At 39.2% G+C, this 13,401-nt stretch overlaps 2 protein-coding genes and 1 long non-coding RNA gene across 3 annotated transcripts in view; 1 reads left to right on the forward strand and 2 right to left on the reverse strand.

Annotated features, from left to right (window-relative positions):
* LOC125771633 (uncharacterized) overlaps nucleotides 1-7,550 on the forward strand; it is a 32,667-nt gene extending 25,117 nt beyond the window's left edge. Inside the window, exon 2 of the mRNA XM_049442437.1 lies at nucleotides 6,104-7,550. Coding sequence (XP_049298394.1) covers nucleotides 6,495-7,154 — 660 coding nt within the window. The 5' untranslated portion in view covers nucleotides 6,104-6,494 and the 3' untranslated portion in view covers nucleotides 7,155-7,550. The remainder of the gene's footprint in view (nucleotides 1-6,103) is intronic.
* Nucleotides 792-4,087, reverse strand: LOC125771635 (uncharacterized). Its single transcript, XR_007419347.1, has 3 exons — nucleotides 2,695-4,087; nucleotides 1,795-1,984; nucleotides 792-1,084 (listed from the first exon to the last, which is right to left on the reverse strand). It is a non-coding gene; the product is annotated as an uncharacterized LOC125771635 (long non-coding RNA).
* Nucleotides 7,551-8,747: 1,197 nt separating the features above from the next.
* LOC125771956 (uncharacterized) lies at nucleotides 8,748-13,366 on the reverse strand. The gene is made up of 2 exons (XM_049443177.1): nucleotides 11,492-13,366; nucleotides 8,748-11,011 (listed from the first exon to the last, which is right to left on the reverse strand). The coding sequence occupies exons 1-2, from the start codon at nucleotides 11,581-11,583 to the stop codon at nucleotides 9,334-9,336; spliced, it is 1,770 nt and encodes a 589-aa protein (XP_049299134.1). The 5' UTR covers nucleotides 11,584-13,366; the 3' UTR covers nucleotides 8,748-9,333.
* Nucleotides 13,367-13,401: the final 35 nt, after the last annotated feature.

Here is a 13,401-nt window from a genome sequence, read left to right on the forward strand (position 1 = left end):
CAGAGGTAAATTTGTCAACCTTCTTCAACATATAAAAAGGGGACACAGTTGGATGGAACGACATCAGTCGCTAAAAGATATTCGTCACGGTAACGTGTGTGCATAAAACTAGCTTCTATTCATCAGTTACTGGATCCTGTTCAAAACATCGAGACTCAAGTCAACATGGCTTCTCATAACGACGGTACATCAAGAAAGTCAGCGAAGCTCCATGAAACAGAGGATACAACTCCGAGTTTCAGCATCGAAAACATTTTACAACTGAAGCAGTCCAAACCCAGCCAGAATAGAGACATCGATGGGTTAAGCAGTATGACAACAAACCGGAAGACTTCTACGTTGTCGGACAACTCGAGCTATTTAGAAAGTGACGACAGTTGCGACAGTGGACGCCTGCAGATCGCTTGGAGCGGCACCAACTCAACGAGCAACGACGCCCAATCAATGATGTTCTTCAGCAATTCACTTCGATCTCATCCGCTCAAACGATACAACGCACTAATATCGATGACAGATGCCAAAATTCCGTTTGTTTATCACAAGAGCATGGTACGACAATTCCCAACCATAGAACGCACCCCGGAACAAATGGAAATGCGTCGACGGAATACGGAAGCAGCACGAGTCAGCAGATCGAAGATGAAGATGGCGGAGCTTTTGATGCAGCAGGAAGCGAATGAGCTGAGCACAGCGAATACAACCCACAAACAAATGATCGCATCACAGTTGGTGTATGCGAATACACTTTCCAAGCTGTTGGACATGCAACCGGTAGAGTTGAAATTTGTCGAACGAGTCGGCCGAAGGAATAGTATTAATGTTTAAAATAAAGCTTAGCTTGTATGTTCTGTTTCGAAAATAATAATTTAAATAAAATAGAAAAGCTCTCAGTACATTATCTTTGTGTCATAACCGTTGTTTCTTGTTTGAAATAAAATGATAATTTCAATGCCAATGCCATCTATCGACCACAGGTTAAAGATTTCGTTGGATACCGACCGAGTTATAGGCAAAACTTGGTGCAAAAATGAGGAAAATTTTTCATTTTCTCAAACAGGGTATGGAACTTGGTTCCTCGAATAACCTCTGGCACAGACATCTGAGGGCATGGCTGTCCAAGAAGAAAATGTAGCCATTGGTGCCATCTATCGACCACAGGTTAAAGATTGGCGATCCGTTGGATACCGACCGAGTTATAGGCAAAATTTGGTGCAAAAATGAGGAAAATTTTCATTTTCTCAAACAGAGTATGGAACTTGGTTCCTCGAATAACTTCTGGCACAGACATCTAAGGGCATGGCTGTTCAACAAGAAAATGTAGCCATTGGTGCCATCTATCGACCACAGGTTAAAGTTTGGCGATCCGTTGGATACCGACCGAGTTATAGGCAAATTTTTTTGCAAAAATGGGGAAAATTTTCATTTTTTTTAAATTTTTTTATTTTTTTTTATTATTTTTCACTCTTTTTTTATTTCAAGCATTATTAGAGTGAAAAGAAACTCATTGCAACCCATTGGCATTAAAATAAAACAATTTAATTTTTTTTGCAAAATTTCCCAAAAAAATCGTAAGGGGTAAGCCTTATGAAATTTTCGAGTGGAAAATTTTTTTGAAATTTTTTTCTGATTTTTTATTCTTTTTTTAATTTAAAGCACTATTTAAGTGAAAAGAAACTTATTGCAACAAATTCCTATCAAAATATATCACATTTAAAATTTTTGCTACATTGCTCAAAAATAAGGAAAATTTTACATTTACTCAAACAGGGTAAGGAACTTGGTTCCTCGAATAACTTCTGGCACAGACATCTAAGGGCATGGCTGTCCAAGAAGAAAATGTAGCCATTGGTGCCATCTATCGACCACAGGTTAAAGTTTGGCGATCGGTTGGATACCGACCGAGTTATAGGCAAAATTTGGTGCAAAAATGAAGAAAATTTTACATTTTCTCAAACAGGGTATGGAACTTGGTTCCTCGAATAACCTCTGGCACAGGCATCTGAGGGCATGGCTGTCCAAGAAGAAAATGTAGCCATTGGTGCCATCTATCGACCACAGGTTAAAGATTGGCGATCCGTTGGATACCGACCGAGTTATAGGCAAAATTTGGTGCAAAAATGAGGAAAATTTTCATTTTTTTGTTGAATTTTTTGATTTTTTTATTATTTTTCACTTTTTTTTTATTTCAAGCATTATTAGAGTGAAAAGAAACTCATTGCAACCCATTGGCATTGAAATAAAACAATTTAATTTTTTTTGCAAAATTTCCCAAAAAAATCGTAAGGGGTAAGCCTTATGAAAATTTCGAGTGGAAATTTTTTTTGAAATTTTTTTCTGATTTTTTATTCATTTTTTAATTTAAAACACTATTTAAGTGAAAAGAAACTTATTGCAACAAATTCCCATCAAAATATATCACATTTAAAATTTTTGCTACATTGCTCAAAAATGAGGAAAATTTTTCATTTTCTCAAACAGGGTATGGAACTTGATTCCTCGAATAACTTCTGGCACAGACATCTAAGGGCATGGCTGTCCAAGAAGAAAATGTAGCCATTGGTGCCATCTATCGACCACAGGTTAAAGTTTGGCGATCCGTTGGATACCGACCGAGTTATAGGTAAAATTTGGTGCAAAAATGAGGAAAATTTTCATTTTCTCAAACAGGGTATGGAACTTGGTTCCTCGAATAACTTCTGGCACAGACATCTGAGGGCATGGCTGTCCAAGAAGAAAATGTAGCCATTGGTGCCATCTATCGACCACAGGTTAAAGATTGGCGATCCGTTGGATACCGACCGAGTTATAGGCAAAATTTGGTGCAAAAATGAGGAAAATTTTCATTTTTTTTTTTAATTTTTTGATTTTTTTATTATTTTTCACTCTTTTTTTTATTTCAAGCATTATTAGAGTGAAAAGAAACTCATTGCAACCCATTGGCATTAAAATAAAACAATTTAATTTTTTTGCAAAATTTCCCAAAAAAATCGTAAGGGGTAAGCCTTATGAAAATTTCGAGTGGAAAATTTTTTTGAAATTTTTTTCTGATTTTTTATTCTTTTTTTAATTTAAAGCACTATTTAAGTAAAAAGGAACTTATTGCAACAAATTCCCATCAAAATATATCACATTTAAAATTTTTGCTACATTGCTCAAAAATGAGGAAAATTTTACATTTTCTCAAACAGGGTAAGGAACTTGGTTCCTCGAATAACTTCTGGCACAGACATCTAAGGGCATGGCTGTCCAAGAAGAAAATGTAGCCATTGGTGCCATCTATCGACCACAGGTTAAAGTTTGGCGATCCGTTGGATACCGACCGAGTTATAGGCAAAATTTGGTGCAAAAATGAAGAAAATTTTCATTTTCTCAAACAGGGTATGGAACTTGGTTCCTCGAATAACTTCTGGCACAGACATCTGAGGGCATGGCTGTCCAAGAAGAAAATGTAGCCATTGGTGCCATCTATCGACCACAGGTTAAAGATTTTCGGTCCGTTGGATACCGACCGAGTTATAGGCAAAATTTGGTGCAAAAATGAAGAAAATTTTCATTTTTTTTTTGAATTTTTTGATTGTTTTTATTATTTTTCACTCTTTTTTTTATTTCAAGCATTATTAGAGTGAAAAGAAACTCATTGCAACCCATTGGCATTAAAATAAAACAATTTAATTTTTTTTGCAAAATTTCCCAAAAAAATCGTAAGGGGTAAGCCTTATGAAAATTTCGAGTGGGAAATTTTTTTGAAATTTTTTTCTGATTTTTTATTCTTTTTTTAATTTAAAGCACTATTTAAGTGAAAAGAAACTTATTGCAACAAATTCCCATCAAAATATATCACACTTAAAATTTTTGCTACATTGCTCAAAAATGAGGAAAATTTTACATTTTCTCAAACAGGGTATGGAACCTGGTTCCTCGAATAACTTCTGGCACAGACATCTGAGGGCATGGCTGTCCAAGAAGAAAATGTAGCCATTGGTGCCATCTATCGACCACAGGTTAAAGTTTGGCGATCCGTTGGATACCGACCGAGTTATTGGCAAAACTTGGTGCAAAAATGAATAAAATTTTTCATTTTCTCAAACAGGGTATGGAACTTGGTTCCTCGAATAACTTCTGGCACAGACATCTGAGGGCATGGCTGTCCAAGAAGAAAATGTAGCCATTGGTGCCATCTATCGACCACAGGTTAAAGTTTGGCGATCCGTTGGATACCGACCGAGTTATAGGCAAAACTTGGTACAAAAATGAGGAAAATTTTACATTTTCTCAAACAGGATATGGAACTTGGTTCCTCGAATAACTTCTGGCACAGACATCTGAGGGCATGGCTGTCCAAGAAGAAAATGTAGCCATTGGTGCCATCTATCGACCACAGGTTAAAGATTGGCGATCCGTTGGATACCGACCGAGTTATAGGCAAAATTTGGTGCAAAAATGAGGAAAATTTTCATTTTTTTTTTTAATTTTTTGATTTTTTTATTATATTTCACTCTTTTTTTTATTTCAAGCATTATTAGAGTGAAAAGAAACTCATTGCAACCCATTGGCATTAAAATAAAACAATTTAATTTTTTTGCAAAATTTCCCAAAATAATCGTAAGGGGTAAGCCTTATGAAATTTTCGAGTGGAACATTTTTTTGAAATTTTTTTCTGATTTTTTATTCTTTTTTTTAATTTAAAGCACTATTTTACTGAAAAGAAACTTATTGCAACAAATTCCCATCAAAATATATCACATTTAAAATTTTTGCTACATTGCTCAAAAATGAGGAAAATTTTCCATTTTCTCAAACAGGGTATGGAACTTGGTTCCTCGAATAACTTCTGGCACAGACATCTAAGGGCATGGCTGTCCAAGAAGAAAATGTAGCCATTGGTGCCATCTATCGACCACAAGTTAAAGATTGGCGATCCGTTGGATACCGACCGAGTTATAGGCAAAATTTGGTGCAAAAATGAGGAAAATTTTCCATTTTCTCAAACAGGGTATGGAACTTGGTTCCTCGAATAACTTCTGGCACAGACATCTAAGGGCATGGCTGTCCAAGAAGAAAATGTAGCCATTGGTGCCATCTATCGACCACAAGTTAAAGATTGGCGATCCGTTGGATACCGACCGAGTTATAGGCAAAATTTGGTGCAAAAATGAAGAAAATTTTTCATTTTCTCAAACAGGGTATGGAACTTGGTTCCTCGAATAATTTCTGGCACAGACATCTGAGGGCATGGCTGTCCAAGAAGAAAATGTAGCCGTTAGTGCCATCTATCGACCACAGGTTAAAGTTTGGCGATCCGTTGGATACCGACCGAGTTAGAGGCAAAACTTTGTGCGAAAATGAGTCTTATGAAATTTTTAAAATTTTATAATTTTTTAATCTTTATATATAAAATTCTCGTGTCGCGGTGTTAGTGTGCAAACTCCTCTGAAACGGCTCAACTAGCCAATAGTATGAGTTCTTTTCTGTTTTTCCTACGGGAGTTATCAAGTAGGCGTAGCCATTTTTTTAACACGAATAATGTTAAAAACTTCTCAAAACAAAAAAGTTTTAACGAATAAATCAATCAAAGTAGGTACACATGACGATTTATTTGTGCAATTTTATTCATTAAAGCGTAAAGTGAGTGATAAATAATTAAAAAGCAAGTGTGTGAATAATTAAAAGATGCTATTTAGTGATTATCGGCTAGGTGGTACATTCGGAATCGGCGCCTTACACGGAAGTACCAGGTATTAAATCCCAATCGTCAAGGAAAGCCAGAAATTTCTCCTGAAGTAGCAGAAAAGAAGAAGAAGAGCCACCAAAAAAAGAAGCAAAATTGCTTTGATTTGGAATATCATTTGGATTAAGAATGGCCATAATTTATGAATTTTCAAATAATCAACGATATGGTCTAATCGCCACTCTAATACTACCACACGAATCAAGATTGAACACTCAAAATGTTTGCTTTAATTACAAAAGGCATGTTTAAGGGCAAAGCTGGGTTTGCCGGGTAAGCTAGTTATAAATATCATCGTTCTAAGATACATACAGGTGAACTTCTGTCCGACATTGAAAAACTACCGTTTGTGGTCTTTGCCCGGAGTTCGATGAGGTAGTTAGACTAGGTAGTCCGACAGATGGAACATTCACGACAGTTATACATATGCTACATTATAAATCTTCATGAAAACACCAAGTCTTTCTGGGTGCATAATGTTCGAATACTTCCAAACAAACTCAGGTACGATCAGCAGTAATATTTATCCCGAGGGTCATGTTTTCGTCTAAGGTAAACAATCCTTCTACGGCAACTGTAGGGTAGTTAAGCACATTTTGCGCAGAGGTAAATTTGTCAACCTTCTTCAACATATAAAAAGGGGACACAGTTGGATGGAACGACATCAGTCGCTAAAAGATATTCGTCACGGTAACGTGTGTGCATAAAACTAGCTTCTATTCATCAGTTACTGGATCCTGTTCAAAACATCGAGACTCAAGTCAACATGGCTTCTCATAACGACGGTACATCAAGAAAGACAGCGAAGCTCCATGAAACAGAGGATACAACTCCGAGTTTCAGCATCGAAAACCTTTTACAACTGAAGCAGTCCAAACCCAGCCAGAATAGAGACATCGATGTGATAAGCAGTATGACAACAAACCGGAAGACTTCTACGTTGTCGGACAACTCGAGCTATTTAGAAAGTGACGACAGTTGCGACAGCGGACGCCTGCAGATCGCTTGGAGCGGCACCAACTCAACGAGCAACGACGCCCAATCAATGATGTTCTACAGCAATTCACTTCGATCTCATCCGCTCAAACGATACAACGCACTAATATCGATGACAGATGCGAAAATTCCGATTGTTTATCACAAGAGCATGGCACGACAATTCCCAACCATAGAACGCACCCCGGAACAAATGGAAATGCGTCGACGGAATACGGAAGCAGCACGAGTCAGCAGATCGAAGATGAAGATGGCGGAGCTTTTGATGCAGCAGGAAGCGAATGAGCTGAGCACAGCGAATACAACCCACAAACAAATGATCGCATCACAGTTGGTGTATGCGAATACACTTTCCAAGCTGTTGGACATGCAACCGGTAGAGTTGAAATTTGTCGAACGAGTCGGCCGAAGGAATAGTATTAATGTTTAAAATAAAGCTTAGCTTGTATGTTCTGTTTCGAAAATAATAATTTAAATAAAATAGAAAAGCTCTTAGTACATTATCTTTGTGTCATAACCGTTTTTTCTTGTTTGAAATAAAATGATAATTTCAAATGAAATACACAAACTATTCTGAACTGTTAGATGCCGAAAAAGGTTATATTCAATTCAACAACATATGCCCTAAAGCAGATGTGTCAAACTCATTTCAGTCGCCGACCGCATTTACACATTTTCGATAATTTGCGGGCCGCATAGTTCAACTTGAAAAGATAATCAGTTTGGTCGTGTTTCAAGTAAGTATTATTTGCTTAATCAATTTCTTTACTAGATTTCTCGATTGAAATCTGGCAACGTTTGTTTTCCACAATTTGGTCGATATGCTACGGGGAGACGGTCCGGATGGGATTTGAACCCCAGTCCTGCCGTATGAGCCGGCGCCGTTTATTACATACACCACCTGGCCACCCCTCTTTAAAAAACTTAATGCACTCAGATTGATTGTAATCAATTTTTGATTGATTGATTTTTCGGTAATCAATGCTTTCAATAAAAAAAACTCTATATTTTCTCGAGGGCCGCATCCAAATTTTATGCGGGCCGCCAGTTTGACATGCCTGCTTTAAATAAAAAAAGAAGTTAAAATAAAAAAGAATTCTATAAATTTGAAAGCTTCCTAAGGCTTCAGCCTTACCTATTTGGTTGGGAAATTTAGCAAAATTTTTAAATGTGTTATATTTGAATGCGAATTAGTTGAAATAAGTTTCTTTTTGCTCAAATAATGCTTAAAAAAAGAAGTAAAAACAATAAAAAAGTTTAAAATCATCTTTAAATTTGAAAATCTCGTAAGGCAATAACCTTAGCTTTCTTTTGGGAAATTTAACAAATTTTATAAATTGAAGTATTTTAATGCGAATTTGTTGAAATAAGTTTCTTTTCACTGAAATAATGCTTTAAATAGAAAAAAGAACGCGACAATTGCAAAGCATGTAGTCACAGGGTCTCGTTGGAGCGGACACTTTCGCGCTAAAATTTTTTGAAAATTTTAATTTTGATAAAAAAATTTAATTTAAATTGACATTAAATAAAAACGCGTTAATTGAGCCACAGTTTTGAGCTAGTCGGGTTTTCTCAAGATGTACGGAAGTTAAAATATAGAAAACTTACCGTGTTTCTTCATTTGAAATCAATAATAACTATAAAGAAAATAGACATAATATAACCATTCCCTTGAGATATTTTCTTTCGGGAGGATTTGACTTAAGATTTGATATCTGATTGAACTTGTCTTAATTAAAAAGCATTTCCTGTTTGAATTTGTCTATGCTTAATGTTGCTGAAGAACATCTGCTCATGCACATTTACCCAACTTGTAAAGATCTGCCGGCTATCGTTACAATTAGATAATTTGGTCTATTAATTTAAAATATTAAGTTGCCGGTGAAACTGTATCGAAATACACCAGAAGGGATAGTAATCGATCTACAACACACCTGTTGCAATAAGCTAACGAACAAGCCGTCGATCGTATTTTTCCTTTAAAATTCTTCACTAGAGATGCATTCTCAAGAAGCTTGGCATCCACGAGAGCTTTTCATGATTTTTGTCTCCAACAACAGAAGACAATTAAAACGACTGTGGACAAATATAGGGACGGTGTCGGTGCAACAGGTCTTATCGGTGCCGGGTTACTTGTTAGTTCCGGGTATCAAAACCCATCAGGATTGTACCTAGTTACGCAATACTAACTATTCTTCTACGGATAAATAAAGTCAAGGAGAGCCAGAAATGGCAGGCTCTTGAGAAAATGCTTCAAAGAAGAAATGGACAGTTATTGGAATCCGATTCAAAACATTCAATCAGTGCAACAACGCAATCGCAAGTTAACAAAATTTGAAGATCGTGTTGGTAGACGTCTAAGCAACTAAATAACAGTCAACTAACGCACCTCCCGAACACCAAAGTACGCCAGTAACAGCAAATCAATAAATAGATTGATCACACTCATACCGAACGATGACTGGTACTGACGAATCCGTTCTATCTTTCTGCCATTACAATACTCATTCTAATGCACATACTCCCAGCCTAAGCTTACCCTAAAGTAACTACGTTCATTAGTATATCATAATCTACGAAGCTCTACAAACAAATGCACCAATGTTCCTTCACACTCGCAACCCTCCGTTCCAAACGTTTCTAGTGGCATGTTCGTCACTGGTCCAACGACTAAAGGACGGTAACGGTGGTGGAGGATTGCGTCCCAGTGGTACATGATCGAAGTTGATCTGCGTCGGTATTTCAATCGACTTTATCACCTCCACCGTTGATGTGACCGGTGCCATCGTTCCAGGTGGTTCTTCGCTGGTAGTTTGTATCCGCTGTTGCTGTTCTTCACCCTTGTTTAGCTCGAGCACTTCCAACGAAGCAGGCGTAGTGTGATCGTGTCCCGATTCTCGACGTTCCGCCACCTGCGAGATCGGTTGATGCCGCGGGTAGATGTTAAAGTGTACCATCAAACGACCCGGTGCAATAAATGGTGCCGAAAACGGTGGAATCCTTGGTGGCATACGACCCTCCTTGCGGAAATAATTTTCACCCTCGTATTCGTTACTTCCGGCCTGCCCGAATGCCGTCCGGAAGGGTTGCGTTGGCGATGGTCGCACACGCTGCTGGTAGGGAGCTAACTGGGCAAAGGATTGTTCCGGCCAGGCCGGTGGTTGTCGGTACGGATTTCGATATGGATTCCGAACACGCTTCCTGTATCTTTGTTGTTGATGCTGCTGAGAAAGCCCTTTAGTACCTGGTCCCACAATCGGCATCGGTTCTAGATTAAGCATCACTGAGAAAGGCATTCCACGTGTAGACCACTCTTCGCTTTCCGGTAGTTGAGTGCTAGCGGGCGCAAAGCGAAACTGTTCCGTCGCTAGCAAATTTACTTCGCTCGGGTTTGATGGTTTAAAGTTGTACAACCGGTCGGGTTGTAGCTGTTGGTTTATCAGCTGCGGTGCCTGCAGATGTACTTCGCGCGGACGTTGCGAAGCCGCACCAAACAACGTCGTTATGTCGCCTTCTTTGCGCGGGTGACGATAAATGCCGCTGAACTTGACGCGATGATTAGGATGCACCGGATGATTAAACTCTGCCGGTTGTAGTGAAGGATTGTACGGATAGTTGTAGTAGAGAAGATGTTGCTGTTGAAGTTGCTGTTGCTGCTTGCGCTTGGCCAGCGTTAGCTGACGTACAATGTCCTGCACGTTGGAAGGTGTCCAATCGTTTGTCAGTGCTTTCGTTGTACGGTTTACACGCGGTTGCTGAAACCCGATCGGTACCAGCCCGTTTATTGCCACCTGGAAGGGTTTCGGCTCTACGGCCAACGTGTCGCGGCGCCGTTCAGCTTCCTCCACGGTGGAAGGAATAGGTTTCGTTTCCTCCCACGACGATGACCATTCGGGAGCACGGGAAGGTGGTTTAAGAAATCGTGCCGGAAGCAGTACTAAACGATCGCGCCCTTTAGCAGGCTTTTCTGCTGCACTGTAATATCTCAGACGGCGTGTTCGCTTCATAGAAGCCTCTTCCTCCGGGGAAGTGTTGTTTCCAGTCGATGGTAAACGCGACGAAAGAGGTGTCGTTAGGATGGTATTGTACCCGCCAGCACTTGGTTCGATAGCTGTCTCATTGGTGAAGCTGGATTCGATCAGTATTTGACGAGATTTACGATCAGCTTCGTGCACTATCATGAATAGTGTAAAGAAGGCCACAAATGCCATCGCTAGGATGCTGTATAGTGCGATCTTCCGGTGCTGATGGTTCGGTTTCCGCAACACATCCTTTGGTGACTCATATCTACGAAGAAAAGAGTATGAAACACAAACGATCTGATATTAGTATCGATCATTAAAGAACAGTATTGCTATTGCTAGCAACTTTCTTAAATACACATTACACATGAAGGTCAGACAATGTGCTTAACATGACAAAGCTTAGAAAGCAGCTTAGCTTAATGAGTAAACTTTCAAAATGCACTCAACCGTAGTTGCTTACTCTACCACTTGGTACCAAATGAAGAAAAGGAGGTAAAATAAATATACGTTTGAATAGTCAAGTAATAAAAAAAAATTAAAAAAATTAAAATAAATCTCAAAATGTGAGAAATGAAAAGAGGAAGTTAAACATTAAAAAATTAATGAAAGATGTTAGTACGGAAAAAACGTAGTAGAAACAAAAGATAAAATTATAAAAAATGTAATAGATAAAGTAGAAATAGAAATAAAATTGAACAACTTAAATAGTTAACTGAAATGGTTCAATAAGGATGAAACTCACTTGTAAACGGCTCCCAGCTGCGATAACCAATTATTGCTGTACGCCTTTACGAACCCATGGCCACTGCCGGTAAGTTTTCTGTCGTTGAACATTCTGCCGTGCTTTTGCCGTCCAATATTTACAAGCTACGGAACGGGTAAGGATCTTCAACCAAATAACACGAACCAAAATCATTCACATCACTTCTAGTTTTTTGCTTAAGAACGTTCCTTAATTTCACTCTTTCACTGCAGCACAGTCACACAAAGCTTTAGACACCAAAACCATCACCAACGACACCGTGCCGTGTTCACCGTCGCAGCGAAACTGTCACCAGCGGTGCCACAATTCGGGCCACAAAGCAACCTTCTTCCAGTGCTCACTTCCAACGCAACACATGCATGCCAAACGAGCCTCTCCGGGGGCTGTCGTTCGCATTTGCCGCATGTGTGTGAAGATTTAATTCATGGCTGTCGATATGGCCGCGTGACTTACTTGTCGCGCAATCTTCAAACGCACCCTAGCATGCATTGTAATGTGTAATGGCTTGCTAGCATGTGGGGAACGAAGGTTTCGGTTTTGTTTCGAGCTAAAGTAAACACTTTTCCTTCCCATTCGCATCAGTCGCAAGCACACCGGAACACCTGTTTCGATGCTTTTTTGATACGCCGTCATTAGCGTCCATACTTTGCGAAGGGGGAGAGGTTCATTTCCATCTCTATTTTCACACTAGCGGGAGCCTATACTGCGAGGTATTGACGGTTGCTTGGCTACGCTTTCCTACTTCCAAACGCAACAAAAACATAAAACGGAAGCTAAACACCATCTTCCGGCCAAGGGACACCTCCCCATCACCTGTCTGTTTGTTATCGCACTTTTGTAATCGTGTCTGTTGATACCTCTTTGGTAGGTTTTGCGGACAGGAATCTTTAAGTGACACCTCACAAAGCTTACCTGCGAGAATGTTGCACCCGTTGCTTTGTGGCACTGGCTGAGCAATACGCATTCGAAGCCTCGTTGTAAGAGACCGTGAAGCGAATAATTACCCACGAACAACAACAATCGCCGGTGTGCTTCGACGAACGAGTCGGAAGTGTTGGAGTGCTAGGGTGTTTGACTAGGATGTGCCATAGTTTCGTGTTTGCTTAGCTACCTAGAAAGCTTCCATCACAAAGATTTACTTTTATTCCAGTGCTTATACGATGCTTTTCTTGTGGACAAAGATGTTTTAGGGCTTTTGTTTTTTTTTTCTGTCTCGATCTTTATGATCTTCACAACCTTCTCTCTCTTATTAGATTCTGTTTTCATTTTCTAGCTTCAAAACGATGTGACGATCATTTAACACCACCTTTACTAATTCCATGGGCCTTCTTTTTAGTGAGTTTTGTTGGAACACGAGGTGACATCATTTTTTTTTTTTTGGTTTTACTTTTCTTTCAACCACATAACTGATTTCAACGATGCTGACGGTCCTCCACTGTACTGGCCAATGGGTACTGTAAATGGTGCCGGTGGTGGCTCCTTATGCTTTCTACGTACGTTCGTAGTTATCGCTGATTCTCGACCGATTCGCAACGATCCACCCTCCCCCCATTTACTTGCGCTTTCGTTCAAGATCTTCCACCCAGATCCACCCAGATTGGTTTGGGGACAAAGCGGGTTAGGGTTGTATTTCGTTGATAGAATATTAATTTACGCATCCCCCTTTCTGTTTGCCAGTCGCCGTTGGTTAGCGTCCCAATTGGGCTTGCATCATCACTGATCGCGACTGATTATTTTTTTCTGCAAAAAAAAACAAATATATAGAAAACAATATTATATGGCCGTTTTTCGTACGGCAGGAACATAAACATAAAACATAACATAAATTTTGAAGTGAATAGGTCATTCAGAAAAAACGGCATAAACAAACATAAAGTAATGTAGGGCAA

This window comes from Anopheles funestus, chromosome 3RL, assembly GCF_943734845.2.
Source record: "Anopheles funestus chromosome 3RL, idAnoFuneDA-416_04, whole genome shotgun sequence".
NCBI classification, from domain to species: domain Eukaryota; kingdom Metazoa; phylum Arthropoda; class Insecta; order Diptera; family Culicidae; genus Anopheles; species Anopheles funestus.